General features: G+C 40.5%; 1 protein-coding gene across 2 annotated transcripts in view; it reads left to right on the top strand.

Moving 5' to 3' along the window:
* LOC100030191 (von Willebrand factor A domain-containing protein 5A-like) overlaps nucleotides 1-14758 on the top strand; it is a 28122-nt gene that overhangs the window by 4508 nt on the left and 8856 nt on the right. Inside the window, exons 1-11 of one of the 2 annotated variants that reach the window (XM_056794179.1) lie at nucleotides 2459-2532; nucleotides 5238-5286; nucleotides 5409-5611; nucleotides 5997-6219; nucleotides 6374-6549; nucleotides 6839-6953; nucleotides 11314-11483; nucleotides 12071-12159; nucleotides 12389-12533; nucleotides 13774-13853; nucleotides 14349-14463. In XM_056794179.1, the coding sequence (XP_056650157.1) occupies nucleotides 5247-5286; nucleotides 5409-5611; nucleotides 5997-6219; nucleotides 6374-6549; nucleotides 6839-6953; nucleotides 11314-11483; nucleotides 12071-12159; nucleotides 12389-12533; nucleotides 13774-13853; nucleotides 14349-14463 (1356 nt within the window). In that variant the 5' untranslated portion in view covers nucleotides 2459-2532; nucleotides 5238-5246. Of the gene's footprint in view, nucleotides 1-2458; nucleotides 2533-5237; nucleotides 5287-5408; nucleotides 5612-5996; nucleotides 6220-6373; nucleotides 6550-6838; nucleotides 6954-11313; nucleotides 11484-12070; nucleotides 12160-12388; nucleotides 12534-13773; nucleotides 13854-14348; nucleotides 14464-14758 lie in introns of those variants that run through there. The other variant, XM_056794177.1, reaches the window with a different exon arrangement.

The following is a 14758-nucleotide window of genomic DNA, read 5'->3' as shown; positions in this document are numbered from 1 at the left end:
GATCCTCCTTTCTGTCTCTTAGCCAGGACCAAATTGTTTTGATGACCGCTGCTTTGTAATATAGTTTGAGATCTGGGACTGCAAGGCCACCTTCCTTTGTATGTTTTTTTCAATATTTCCCTGGATATCCTTGATCCTTTATTCTTCCAAATGAACTTTATTATGGTTTTCTCTAATTCAGTAAAATAGTTTTTTGGTAGTTCAATGGGTATGGCACTAAATAGATATATAAGTTTGGATAGGACGGTCATTTTTATTATGTTAGTTCGTCTCACCCATGAGCAATCAATGTTTTTCCAATTGTTTAGATCTAGTTTTAATTGTGTGGAGAGTGTTTTTTAGTTGTGTTCATATAGTTCCTGTGTTTGTCTCAGCAGCTAGATTCCTAAGTATTTTATATTGTCTTCGGTGACTTTAAATGGTATTTCTCTTTCTAATTCTTGCTGCTGAACTGGGTTGGAGATATACAGAAATACTGATGACTTATGTGGGTTTATTTTGTATCCTGCAACTTTGCTAAAGTTGTTGATTACTTTGATTAGCTTTTTGGTTGATTCCCTAGGATTCTTTAAGTAAATCATCATATCATCCACAAAGAGTGACAGCTTGGTCTCCTCATTGCCAATTTTAATACCTTCAATTCCTTTTCTTCTCTTAATTGCTACTGCTAATGTTTCTAGTATAATATTAAATAATAAAGGTGATAATGGGCATCCTTGTTTGACTCCTGATCTTATTGGGAAGGCTTTGAGTTTTTCCCCATTGCAGATGTTGTTTGCTGATGGTTATATATATATATATAGTTTATTATTTTTTAGGAAAAACCCTTCTATTCCTATATTTTCTGGTATAGGAATGGGTGTTGTATTTTTATCAAGGGCTTTTTCTTTGTTTATTGAGATAATCACATGTGATTTTTGTTGGTTTGCTTGTTGATATGGTCAATTATGTGGATGGTTTAACTAACATTGAACCAGCACTACATTCCTGGTATGAATCCTACTTGATCATAGTGAATGACACTCCTGATCACTTGCTAGAGTCTTTTTGCTAGTATCCTATTTAGGATTTTTGCATCTATATTCATTACGGAGATTGGTCTATAGTTTTCTTTCTCTGTTTTTCACCTGCCTGGTTTCAGAATCAGTACCATGTTTGTGGCATAAAAGGAATTTGGTGAAATTCCCTCTTTGCTTATTATGTCAAATAGTTTGTATAGTATTGAGATTAGCTGTTCTTTGAATGTTTGATAGAATTCACTTGTGAATCCATCAGGCTCTGGGGATTTTTTCTTAGGGAATTCTTTGATGGCCTGTTGGATTTCTTTTTCTGATATGGGATTATTTAAGAATTCTATTTCATCTTCTGTTAGTCTAGGTAATTTATATTTTTGCAAATACTCATCTATATCGCCTAGATTGGTATATTTATTGCCATATAATTGGGCAAATTAGTTTTTAATGATTTCCTTAATTTCCTCTTCATTGGAGGTGAGTTCCCCCTTTTCATCTTTGATGCTGTTAATTTGCTTTTCTTCTTTCCTTTTTTTAATTAGATTGATCAGTACTTTGTCTATTTTGTTTGTTTTCTCAAAGTACCAGCTTGTAGTTTTATTTATTAGTTTAATAGTTCTATCACTTTTGATTTTATTAATTTCTCCCTTAATTTTTAGGATCTCTAGTTTTGTTTTCTTCTGGGGGTTTTTAATTTGTTCACTTTCAAGTTTTTTTATTTGCATTTCAAATTCATTGATCTCTGCCCTCCCTAATTTGTTAATATATACACTCAGGGATATGAATTTTCCTCTGAGTACTGCTTTGACTATATCTCATAAGGTTTTAAAGGATGTCTCTCCCCGTTGTCATTTTCCTTGATGAAATTATTCATTGTTTCTATGATTTGTTCTCTAAACGATTTTGGAGTATCATATTATTTAATTTACAATTAATTTTTGATTTGGCTCTCCATGTACCCTTACTGATCATAATTTTTATTGCCTTATGATCTGAAAAGGCAGCATTTATTATTTCTGCTTTTCTACATTTGTATGCCATGTTTCTGTGACCTAGTATATGGTCAATCTTTGTGAATGTGCCATGTGGTGCTGAGAAGAAGGTGTATTCATTTTTGACCCTATTTATTTTTCTCCATATTAATTGATTAACTCTAATTTTTCTAAGATTTCATTCACTTTTATCTCTTTCTTATTATTTTTTGATTTGATTTATCTAAATTTGATAGTGGTTGGTTCAGATCTCCCAGTAATATGGTTTTACTGTCTATTTCCTCCTTCAATTCTCCTAGTTTCTCCATTAGAAATTTGGGTGCTATGCCATTTGGTGCATAAATGTTGATTAGTGATAGTTCCTCATTGTCAATAGTCCATTTTAACAAAATATATTTACCTTCTCTATCCCTTTTAATCAGGTCTATTTGTGCTTTGGCTTTGTCAGATATCATGATTGCAACTCCTGCCTTCTTTCTATCAGTTGAAGCTCAAAAGGTCTTACTCCATCCTTTAATTCTGACTTTGTGAGTATCTACCAAATTCATGTGTGTTTCTTGAAGACAACATATGGTAGGTTTTTGGATTCTAATCCATTCTGCTATTCATCTACGTTCATCCCATTCACATTCAAAGTTATGATTGTCAGTTGTGGATTCCCTGGCATTTTGATATCCTCCCCTAATTCTGACCTTTCTTCTTTAGCTATAAACTTTAAAGCCAGTGATTTACTTTAAATTAGTCCCCCTATTCCCCACCCTTGATATGTTTCCCTTTCTAGCCCCTCCGTTTTGTTCCCTTCCCCTTCCCCCACTCCTTCCCTCCCTTTTTGTGTTCCCTTCTCCCCTACCCGCCTTGGTTTTCCCTTCTCCCTTACCCTGTTGGATAAGATAAAATTCAAGATCCCAATGGATCTAGATGCTCTTCTCTCTCAGAGTTTATTTCACTGAGAGTAAGGTTTAAGTAAAAACTCTCTTCCTCTTCTTCTTTTAGGAGAATTCTTCCCCTCCTCTGCCCATGTGTATCTTTGTGTGAGAAAGATTATTCTATTTAGTTTTTTTTTTCTATTTCTTGGAGTATATCTTAGTACCATCAAAGATTCAACCCTTCCATTTTTCTTTCTATCCCCTCCCCTTTCTCCATATTGTCTTGACACCCCAAACTTTCCCTATGCATGATTCTTCTTACTACTCTAATGATGCATATAATTTTTGAGAGTTACACATTACATTTCCCCCACATATTAATATATATATATATATAATTTGATATAAATGTAGTCCTTATTGAAGAGAGTTTGAATCAAAGAAAACAATAACATTTTTCTCCTTTTCCCTTTCCTTCATATTTACCTTTTCATGTTTCCCTTGCTCTTTATGTTTGGATGTCAAACTTTCCACAGAGGTCTGGTCTTTTCTTTATAAATATTTGGAAATCTTGTATTTTGTTGAATGCCCATACTTTCCCCTGGAAGTATATAGTCAGTTTTGATGGATAGCTGATTCTTGGTTGAAGACTCAGCTCTCTTGCTTTTATGAATATCATGTTCAATGCCTTACGGTCTTTCAGAGTAGAAATTGCTAGGTCCTATATGACTCTGATTGGTGTTCCTTTATATCTAAATTGTCTTTTTCTGGCTTCTTGTAAGATTTTTTCTTTTGCTTGGAAGCTTTTGAATTTGGTAATTACATTCCTGGGAGTTGTCTTCTGTGGATTTAGTGTAGAGGGTGTTCTGTGATCTCTTTCAATGCATATTTTGTCCCCTTGTTCTAGAATCTCTGGGCAGTTTTCTTTGAAGATATCATGTATTATGATATCAATATTACTGTTTATTTCTGGCTTTTCTGGTAGACCAATGATTCTCAGATTGTCTCTCCTTCCTCTGTTTTCCAGGTCTGTCACCATGTCAGTGAGATATTTTATGTTATCTTCTAATTCTTTAGTCTTTTGACTTTGCTTTATTAATTCTTGCTCTTTTGCAAGATCATTGTCTTCCAGTTGACTGATTCTGACCTTTAAAGATTGGTTTTCCTTTTCACTTTGGTCTGACCTGTTTTTTGAGGCTTTGAGGTATTTATGCATTTGCATATTTTGGTCCCTCAGATTACTGAGTTCCTTTTCCATTGTTTTCCATTTTTCCTGGCAGAAGACTTCCATCTTTTTGATAATTTACAATTAAAATTTTTCAAGTGCTTGTGGAGAATTTCCATTTCTTATGGAAGGTTTTGGAGCATTTGTGTGTGTGTCCTCTTCTATCTCCTCTGTATTTTGCATTTTTGCTCCATAAAATGTGTCCAAAGTCACCCCCTTCTTCTTGCTTTTCTTGTTGTTTGGAGACTGTTGCATCTCTGCACTGTTTGCCATATCTATGGTTTTTCCTCCCCTTTCCAGTCAGAATTCTGAGTGTGGAGGGCTGGCTCTCAGTGTATGCTTCTGATGATCCGAGGCTTTAGCCCCTGGCAAATTGTCCATTCTCCACAGCTGTGCTGTCTTCCTGGGGAAGCCCAGGGTCTGCCCTACCCTGCATGCCGGTGTTTTAGTTTTTACTGCTCTCAGTTCTCTCCAGTTGCTTCTCTGCTGCCTTACTTACATACTCTGAGCCTGGCACAGCACTATCCGCAAGGTACCCCAGTGCCTTTGCCCACGCTGAGGTTCTTGTCCTTTCGTGAGGCCCTGTACTCTGGGGGGGAGGGGTCCTGGCCTCCCTGAGCTCTGAGGGCTCCTGATGGGATTAGGTTTAACAGGGTTGGTCTGGATGTGCCCAGAGGTAAAAACCTCCGTTGAGACTCCGATGGAAGGACCCAGCCACAAGGCTACAGGCTCCCCCCATCTCTCTCAGGCTGCTTCCCTGTCATCTGTGTTGGATGCCCCGAGCCTGGCCCAGGTTGCTTTCAAGGTGCCCCCTTCAGAACAGCACCTTTGCCTGCCCTGAGGTTCCTACTGCTGCTGGGGGCTCAGAGCTCTGGGTTGGGGAGGGAGGGGTCCTGGGACCTTCCTTCCACCTTCCCCTTAGACTTGAGTGTTCTAGGTTTCTGGCTTCTGGGGGGTGTACTTTTTGATCTGAGTCCAGAAGGAGGGTTCCCCAGCTCTGTCCTATTGTTAAGTTTGAATTTCAGTCCCCTATGAGCATTCAGTTTGTGATCAGTAAGGAAGGGTTTTCAGAGGTCTGAACTTTTGCTGCTTCTAAGCTACCATCTTGACCAGAAGTTCCTTATCTCTTTTTTTAAAATAGATTATCAGCATGGAATATTGTGGTCTTCTCAACCTCTCTAAGCAGCCAGGTAAGTTTACCATGAATACAAACAAGGAGAAGAGAAAGTTGAGATAAGTTTAGAACTCTATAACCCTCAGTGGAGTCTTTGGTACTGAGAATTAAGGGTTGATGTGCATTTTCCTCCTTCAGTTCCTCTCAAGAGCATCTCAGTAGATGTGTCTATCAATCAGTTTGTGGCAGATGTGTCTGCAACCCTGGACTACAAGAATGAGGAAACAGGCCCTGTGGAAGCATTGTTTGTGTTCCCCATGGATGAAGACTCTGCTGTTTATAGCTTCCAGGCTGTGGTGGATGGGAAGAATATAGTGGGAGAAATCCGAGAAAAGCAGAAGGTAGTAGGGATGGGACCCCAGTGCTCCCCTTTCTCTTCCTCATGTTGGATTGGTAATTTTTGTTTAGTATCAGCTGGAAATGGTAAGTTGCATTTGTTCTCTCTTGAGCTGCTGTTTTACCCGTAGGACTGTCTGCTGAAAAATGAGAGAGTTGACCTAGGTAATCACTGGGGGACTTTCTGATCCTAAATTTCTGATTCTTGACTGAAATCATTTGGAGAGAAGTCAACCTGAGGGGCTTTTACCTCTATCCTTTGGCTTTTCTCTCTAGCTGCCTCCTCTAACTTCTCATTATTTCTGCCTCTCCCCTTCTCCCTAAAAGGGTTTTTCTTCTTCTACTTGCTCCCAAGTCCTCCTCATTCCTGTTCTTCCTCTTTTCCCCCAGGCCCAGGAAGATTATGAGAATGCCATCTCTCAAGGCCAGGAAGCCTTCCTATTGGAGCAGGATAGCAGCTCTGGGGACATTTTCAGTTGTAGTATAGGAAATCTTCCCCCTGGCCAGAATGCTACTGTCACCCTGAGCTATGTTCAGGAACTGTCCCTTGAAGCAGATGGGGCTGTTCGATTTGTGCTCCCAGCCATCTTGAACCCACGCTACCTTCTCCAAGGTGAGGAGTTCTCCAATAGCAGTGGCAGGAGCTTGAGGATGGAAGGACAGTGGGGGCATTGGAGTCCTACTGGGTGTTGTGGCCAAGGTGAGAAAAGGGACTTCAGCTCCTCCCCACATCCTCACTGTACTGAGAGTTACTTGGCTTCTCACAGAATCAGCTGAGACTGAAAGCATCACCTCTCACATTTCCCGGATTCCTGGCAAGGAGCTGCCCTACACATTTAGTGTCAGCGCCAATATCTGCTCCTCTAATGGCATTGAGAAGGTCCATTCCAGCTGTGCCCTGAGTCCCCTGAAGTACTTGGCAGATGACAAGACAGTTGCCCAGGTAACTAACTAGATAGGGAGCACCATTGCCTTTGGTGCCTCTGCCCAGTACCCTCACCTCAAATCCCTCCTTGTTTTCTCATGGCTCACCCATAGAGCATCATATTGATGCTCTCCCCATCCTTCCTGAAATCTACAGGTAAGCCTTTCTCTTTTCATACCAACACCATCCCTGAGTATTATTCACCAATGGGAAGTTATTCTTTAGCCCCTGGTTCTCATCTGGGTAGAGAGTCCTGGAATTTCTTTCTCTTCCCATCATTCCTCTGCCCTCCTTTATCCTCCTTTAGGTTTCCTTGGCTGAAGGGCACAAATTTGATCGGGATGTTGAGATTCTAGTTTACTACGGGGGAATAAACACACCCAGTATCTCCTTGGAGCTTCCCCAAGCTGGTGCCAAACCAGGTGAGCCAATCCCAGGAGGTAGCTTCACCTCCTAGACCTGTAGACATTGATCTATACCTTTCTGTCACTTCTCTTCCTGTGAAATAGATTTCAGAGAGGTTTTGAAACAGTTGTGGGGTATAAAAATGTCTGTCAAATTGTATTGTTATAATTATGTGTGCGGTGGTGCTCTCAGGAATGCAGAGGGAGATTCATTACCTTATTAAGAGGGAACCTGTTAATCTGAAGTCGTATAAAGAAGGAATTCATTATTATGCCCAATGTAGAAATGGAAAGGCTTTGATGCATGTATTACGCAGTGGAATTGCTTGTCAGCTTCCGGAGGGAGAGGGAAGAGGTGGGAGGGGAAATCGTGAATCATGTAACCATGGAAACACATTCTAAATGAAAAATGGAGGAAATAATGAAACAAAAACAAAGAAAAGAAACGGGGAGGCTTAAGATGCCATTCTGACTGTTGAATATTATACTATGATACTTTCTCCTCCAGAATGATTTCATATTAGACCCAGAATACCAGAATTGGAAAATATAGCAAAGACCCAAATGTCTAATCTCTCTTAGAGTAGTTGTTGTTTCTCTATCACCTCTCTGCTATGTGCAGATACAATTCATTTTTTTGGTAGGACCTTTTATTTTTTCCATTTTCATTTTAAGGTGATAAGATTGAGCACATAGCTCTAGCCAAATGTGTCTTTTTGCAGTCTTTCATGTGATTTATTACTTATCCCTTTTGCCTTTGGGTCAGCCATATTTTCCTCTAAATCACCAATTTAAAAATATTGAACAATACAGGGCATATCCTTGGTTTGCTCCATTAGAAAACTCTGGATTTTGATCCTTATCCATTGATGACAATTGTAAAGATTAAATATTGGGGGAATCTGAGGCAGGTAGAAATTATTTTCTCTCTGCAAGGAATATTATATTTTTAGAGGTTTATTAAAGGTTAAGGATTAAAGAAAATATAGAATAATAAAGGCACGTACCTAGGCCCAGAAAGGCCTAGACAACCTCACCTACATTATGAAAAGAGACGTGTCTGCTTGGAAGTGGCAACAGGAAAGAGAAGAGACCCTACCCTAGGCAGAGACCCTTTAAATTATCATTTGCTCTCTGCCCAGGTGAGAATTCAGTGAGATTACAAAGCATTCTGGGGAAGTGGAGCAAGGACTTCTGGGGATTGAAGTCCTGGATGTAAGTCTCCATTTTTATACTATTTTGGGTTCTGATCATTTATAGGATTTAGAAACAGGAGTAACCAGTAATGAATGATTCTAACTATTGTCCTGGAATGTGTAACTCTATTTTGTACATAGAGAAATCACTTGAGAGGCTTTGAATTCTCTTGTTGAAATTCAGGGATAAATGTGTATGATATTTTCTCTGACCCTCTGGTCCATAGGTCTTTCCTTTTCAAGTTGCCAATGTTTTTCAATGAAGACTTATGGTAATTTAACTATTGTATGTCAGTTCTTCCATTACTTTATATGTATTACAAAATCTCTCAATTAGAAAGAATCCTAGAGGCCATCAATACCAACCATTACTTGTTCCTCCACAGCAACCCAAGAAAATACTTACTAAATGGGGAAAACAATACTGTCTCTTAAAGCAGCCTGTTCTACTTTTTGACAGTTGCAACAGGCATTTTATTTCTTTACATTGTCCTGAAATCTGCTTCTCTAAAACTACCACCCTTTCATTGAGTCTTGTTCTGTCCTCTGTAGCCGAACTATCAATTCTCAAAACCAACTGATAGACTTGCAGATGTTGAACACAACTGTCATGTTGTTACCATTATTTTTCCAGTCCCTTCAACCTGTCGTTGCAGGGCATGCTTACCAGTCTGAAGCCTTAGGCAGCTAGGTGGTGCAGTAGATAGTGTCAGTCCTGAAGTCCAGAAGACCAGAGTTCAAATCCTGTTTCAGGCTGCTACTATCTCTGTGGCCCTGGGCAAGTCACTTTACCTTGTTATGAGCTGGAGCTGGAAATGAGCTAGAGAAGAAAATGGAAAAATCACTCTAGTATCTGGCAAGAAAACCCCAAATGGAGTCATGACTGGATTGAACAGGAAGCCTCTAGTGATGGCAGATGGCTCAGTGGATTGATGCATAATTCCTCTTCACACCCTTATTAGCTGAGTGTCCCTAGTCAGTTACAATTTCAGTCCACCTCACTTTCTTCAACTATAAAATGGATCTCATGATAGCACCTCTTCTCAGGGTTGTAAGTGTCAAATGAGAGAATATTTGTAAGTGCTTAGCACAGTGCTTGAGTCAACTTTGTCTTCAGTGAAATCAACTAGGTGGACCTTTATCATAAATTTTAATCCCTTGCCACATGTTTTATTCTGCCTTTTCTTAATATTGTGCAAAGATATGAATGCAAAATAATAGTTGAATAATAACATTCCCTTTTTTTTTGTCCATTATCTCCAACTTATCTGCACTGTAGCAAATCTTTTGGCCACCTTGAGTTAGTAGTCTTTTTCCTTCCCTCCCAATAAAGCTTGTATACAGCCATTTCTCCTGTTTGTAGGTTATAAAGGATTTGTTCTCATTAATTCAGAGATAAAATTGTATTGCTTCCATCCTTTCTCTACTCAGAATCCTACCATACTCAGGAATTACTTGTGAGGCACTTCAGTATAGGCCTTATCCAATTGATGAGAAATTAGATTGAATAGAGCCCATCTGTCCTTAGATACTGTGTGATTGGATTGAGAACCTATGAGTCATCTAAGAACCAGAGCCAGCTTAAGTGATTGGGAAGCACTGGTTCTTTTTGCTGTAGACTTTATCATGTTGTGATGGTATCAAAGACGATGGTCTCTGACATATGAATAAAAGGTTTTAAATCTCTACATCATTTCACCTTTTTTGCCTCAAACCAAAACTATCCACCTCTCTTTTGATGGCTACTTTATCATGTCCTGGTTTTCTTTTACTTAGTTCATTCCCCAGCTAGGGATTAATAGCTGAAATGTTGAGACTCATCATCTATCCTAGTACCTTCCACTCTTTCCCAGGGAGACCATATGTAAGGAACTCTTTTATAGCAAGTGAAACTAATTTATGTCCCTACAATAAAGATTAGACCTACACTTTCATTAACTAAGTTCACTCCTGGCTGAGAAAATTCTCCTAATAATGTAGATGAGGACATTGACAGCAACCTAGCCTTAGAGAATTTTCCAGAACACTTAGTTACATAATTATTCAGTCACACAAAGCATCCGATTCTTTAATGACACCTTTACCCGAAATTTCCTGAGCAGAAGCCAGCTATCAGTACATTACACTGCCTGTACAACACTTGCAGAGTGTTTTTGCATGTTCGTTTGCTTTGGATACAACTCATGTATTTTGCACAAGTCATTTAAACTCATTTGCACAACTCATCTTTGGTTTGCCCCATGTTCTTTATGCAAAAATTCAGGATTTATCCTTCCTTAACTAGTTTCAGGAAAACACCCCTCTAGTTGGATGAATTAATAGGCTTTGTGTGGTAAGATAAATATGTCACTCGACCTTTTTTTTTTTTTAACATCCTCTATCAAAGAAACCAGTCAAGTTTATTGCTCATTTGTCTTATCTCAGGTGCTTAGTGACATTTAATACTATTGCTGGATGGTTTTTATTCTTTTACCCCTAATATTACAAGTTAACATAAAGTTTACTTTTGTATTTCACTAACAATTGAACATTGATATCATTAATATGGCTGCTACTTATGTTGGTATTGATTGAAACCTATTCATTCTCTCTTTTTCTCTCTCAGATTGCAAATAGCATCATACACCCACGATATGCCTTCCGCTCACTGTTTTTTTAAATTTTGCTGTGTGACTAGTCCACTATGTATTATTTATCTCTCTGTTGATGTACTTCATATACTGTCCAATGATTTACAGGTATACAGTAGATTTGATGGCTCCTATTCCTAAAATTAATTAAAAAAAACCCCTTACCTTCTATCTTAGAATAAATAGTAAATTTCGATTCTAAAGCAGCAGTGTTGCAAGGGTTAATCAATTTTGGTTATGTGACTTGCCCAGGATCATACAGCTAGGAAGTATCTGAGGCAACATTAGAACCCAGATCTTGTGGTCTTCAAGCCTGACAGTATTCACTGTGCTACTTAGCCTTCCCTCCTCTAAAAATTTTTCATAGGTAACTTTTCCTAAGACTTCTTGCAACTAGGACAAAATCTTTACTCTTCTCCTTTTCACATCATTTTGTTTCCTTGGGTCCTGTAGTATATATATATATATATATATATATATATATATATATATATATATATATATATATATATATATATAAATTGTGAATGTTTTTTTTTCACCTCTGGGTAGGTTCCCTGATGGGAGACACAGCTATGATGGTGAGTTTCTACCCTAGCATCCCTGAGGCTGAGGGAGAGAGCACTTCTGGTGAATTTATCTTCCTCATGGACCGCTCAGGGAGCATGGCCTCACCACTGAATTATGAAATGGGCTCCCAGTTACGCATAGCAAGTGCCAAGGTACCAGCTTCTTTTCTCTTGACATTTCTCTTGCACATGCCTTTTGTCCAAATTGCAAGTGGAACTTTGGGGATTCAATTGATCTTGTACCATTGTGTCAAGGAAGTTTATTCCCTCCCCCTCCTGAGGAGTTTAACCTGTGTATCAAACATTCCTGACATACCACAGTTGCCCCAGTTTTGCATCCCTCTACATTTGGTACATCAATAAAAGTCAAGGTAGGAGGCTGCTCTGGGGATAACCACAGGAGAAATGAAAGGGAAAATCAGGAAGAGAGAGATCAGGCAGGTGAGGGGAAATGAGGAAGAGGCATGCAGGTTAGACACCACGTGGTCAGGTTACTTAGAGGAATAGTTGTCTACCCTTTCCAATAAACTTTATAAAATATATATCTGGGTAGAAATATATTATTCAATTCTTACACCATCGTGACCATTTCCTTCTCATGGGCTAAATCTGAACGGGACCACCTTGAGGGTAACTCACTGGGCTCAGAATCATGGAGGGAAGAACAGGTGAGAACTAAGTATCAGCAGGATGGAAAAATGACCCTTTTTGGGTAATATCTTCTCTGCCTTCTCATTCAGGAAACTCTGATCCTGCTGCTGAAGAGTTTGCCTCTTGGCTGTTATTTCAATATCTATGGATTTGGATCCACTTTTGATTACTTCTTCCCGTGAGCCTCTGGATAGTGTCACAGAGGTTGGGAGGAGGGTGGAGGTTGAAAGAGAAAATTGGGAGGGAGATATTGCAAAGGCTTCAGCTTCCCAGTTAGTGAAGAGGCAATAGAAGGCCTGTCTTTGGAGTTGGGGGTTACGGGAGGGAGGGGAGTAGGCTGGAGTTCCTGAGACAGAGACTATCCCTCATGGACCTCTTCTGTGTGTGTATGTATGTGTGCATCTCAGAGAAAGTGTGGAGTACACACAGCAGACCATGGAGGAGGCTGTGCAGAGAGTAAAGTCTCTTGAAGCTGACCTGGGAGGGACTGAAATCTTGGAGCCACTGAAGAGCATTTACAGCAAATCCTGCAAACCAAACCACCCCCGGCAGGTGAGGGAAAGGGAGCCACAAGGCTTGCTTGGTTGATGGGTCCCCAGTACTAATCCTGGGTGCAGTCAGCAGTGATCAGCTTTGTGTTGTAGCAGGAGAAAGTTAGATCCATTGTAAGAGCAGAATTGGCAGGTTTAATGGAGTCTGTCCTCGCCTAAGAGGAGTCTCATCCCTTGCACTAGGAAGGAGGCCTTTGGTTCTCATCACAACTGAAAGTTCACTTAGTGATTGATATCATTTGATTCTTGCAACCACATGGTAAGGTGGATTGACATGTTATTATCTCCCCTTCAGAGCTGGGCAAACTTGGGTTTGGACTGGCCCATGGCTAGGGAACCAGTGAAGTGAGAGATGACTGGGAAGCCAGGTCTTTGGTCCTGACACCCACATCCATCATTCTTTCTGGTAGCCCCCACTGCCTCTGCCCATCTGCAGGGCCCCAGTGCGAGGTCCCACTCACAGAAGCCCCTCACTGTGCTGTTTAGGAGGCTCTCACACCTCCCGAGTGCCTCAACGAACCACCTAGCTCATAGCTGTGATGATCAAACGAGAGTGTTTTTGTAGCGCTTAGCCCAGTGTCTGGCACATAGTAGGTGCTTCATAAATGCTTGTTCCCTGTCCTGCTCCCACACCCATGTCAAAATAGAGGTTCCTGGATCCTGGAGAGTCACCAACTCTGAGCAGGAGGAGAGGGAGATCAGGTGAACTTCAGGATGGGTTGAAGGCAGCAGCCAGAGCCCTTGGGAGGGATTTGGGTGTTTCTGTAGAATCTTTGGGTCATAAATTCAAGATCTTTCCAGTTGTACAAGTTCTTGTGTTCAAACCCTTCATCGTACTGGTAAACCAACTGAGACCTGGAGAGACTCAGTGACTTTCTAAAGTTCACACAGGTAATCAGTGACAGAAATTGAATCTACATACTGGACTCTTGGCTCAAAATCCAGCCCTCTTTTCACTAGAATGCTCTGTCTCAGAAGAAGCTCTCAAGAATCAGAGGATCTTAGACTTTAAATTTGCCTCAGAGGTCATAATCCATATCCAAGTTGAAATGGGATCTATAACATTGCTGACAAGTGGCCATGTAACCTCCCCTTGTACACCCCACAATACCATGGAATATAATAGTGAGGCGACCTCCTCTATAGTGGGGCAGCTGCCATGGGCTGGATCAGGAGAGCCCTAGGCTGAGGAGCCTGACATGCCTCTAACTGGATGCATGGCTTCTTGTCTCCCTGTGCAGCTCTTTGTCTTCACAGATGGAGAAGTTTGTGATACAGGTTTGGTCATTGCTGAAGTTCGACGCCACAGCCAGAATCACAGGTATGATTTTCAGAATTCAGCTTCTGACATTCATTTACTGTGTCTTTAGGACTCAGTTTCTTCATCTGTAATATGAGAGTTTGGATTAGATTGCCTCAGAGATCCCTTCCAGCTGTCTTTCTTTGATGATGATCTGTATAGATGGCTAGGTCCTAAAGAAGGGCTCTGATGCCTTCTATCCCCTAAATCCTCACTGGGGAAACCATGGCACTCTAGGAGCTGCTCTGTTCCCCCCTCTTCCCAGCACCTGAGGACAATTTTTTGCTTTCCTCGATCCTTTGTCCAGCCCCCCCAAAGCAAGCACTTTCTCCCTCAACTCTTTCTAGTAGTGGGGGGGGGCCACAAACAGCTTGAATTTGCTCTCTCAGCTTTAGAACTGGGAAAAGTTTTGCCAGCCCTGCCTTAGACCATTTGTACTCTATTTCCCCAGTGAACCTGGAGTCAGGCAGCTCGTTCTAAAACTTCTTTGGCCAGCATGCCCTGTTCTCTTTATAGGTGTTTCTCTTTTGGAATTGGAGAAGGGGCTTCTACCAGCCTTATTAAAGGCATTGCACGGGCAGCTGGAGGCACTGCAGAATTCATCACGGGCAAGGACAGAATGCAGCCCAAGGTGTCATGGTTCTTTTTTTTTTTTTAATCATCTGCTCTAGATTGAGGCAGAGTAATAGTTACCTGAACAGGGAGAACTCTTTTTCCCATGCCCTGTACTCTGGCATTATTTTGTATTTAGGTGCTAGGGAAATGTGCCAGGATGGGAGCAGTGGGAGCTTTTTTTTTGTCATCCTTGAGACTTTGCAGCTCCAGTTCTGAGGAGCACTTGAATCTGATGTCTGTGAAGGAAGGGTGACCTCACTGTGTGCTGAGGGATCCAGGATGTTCTTTGGTTATGACAAATAGGTGCTTCA

This window comes from Monodelphis domestica, chromosome 4 (assembly GCF_027887165.1).
Source record: "Monodelphis domestica isolate mMonDom1 chromosome 4, mMonDom1.pri, whole genome shotgun sequence".
Taxonomy (NCBI): Eukaryota; Metazoa; Chordata; class Mammalia; order Didelphimorphia; family Didelphidae; genus Monodelphis; species Monodelphis domestica.
Note: the sequence above shows the minus strand (reverse complement) of the source record. Positions and strands in the feature narration are given on the sequence as shown.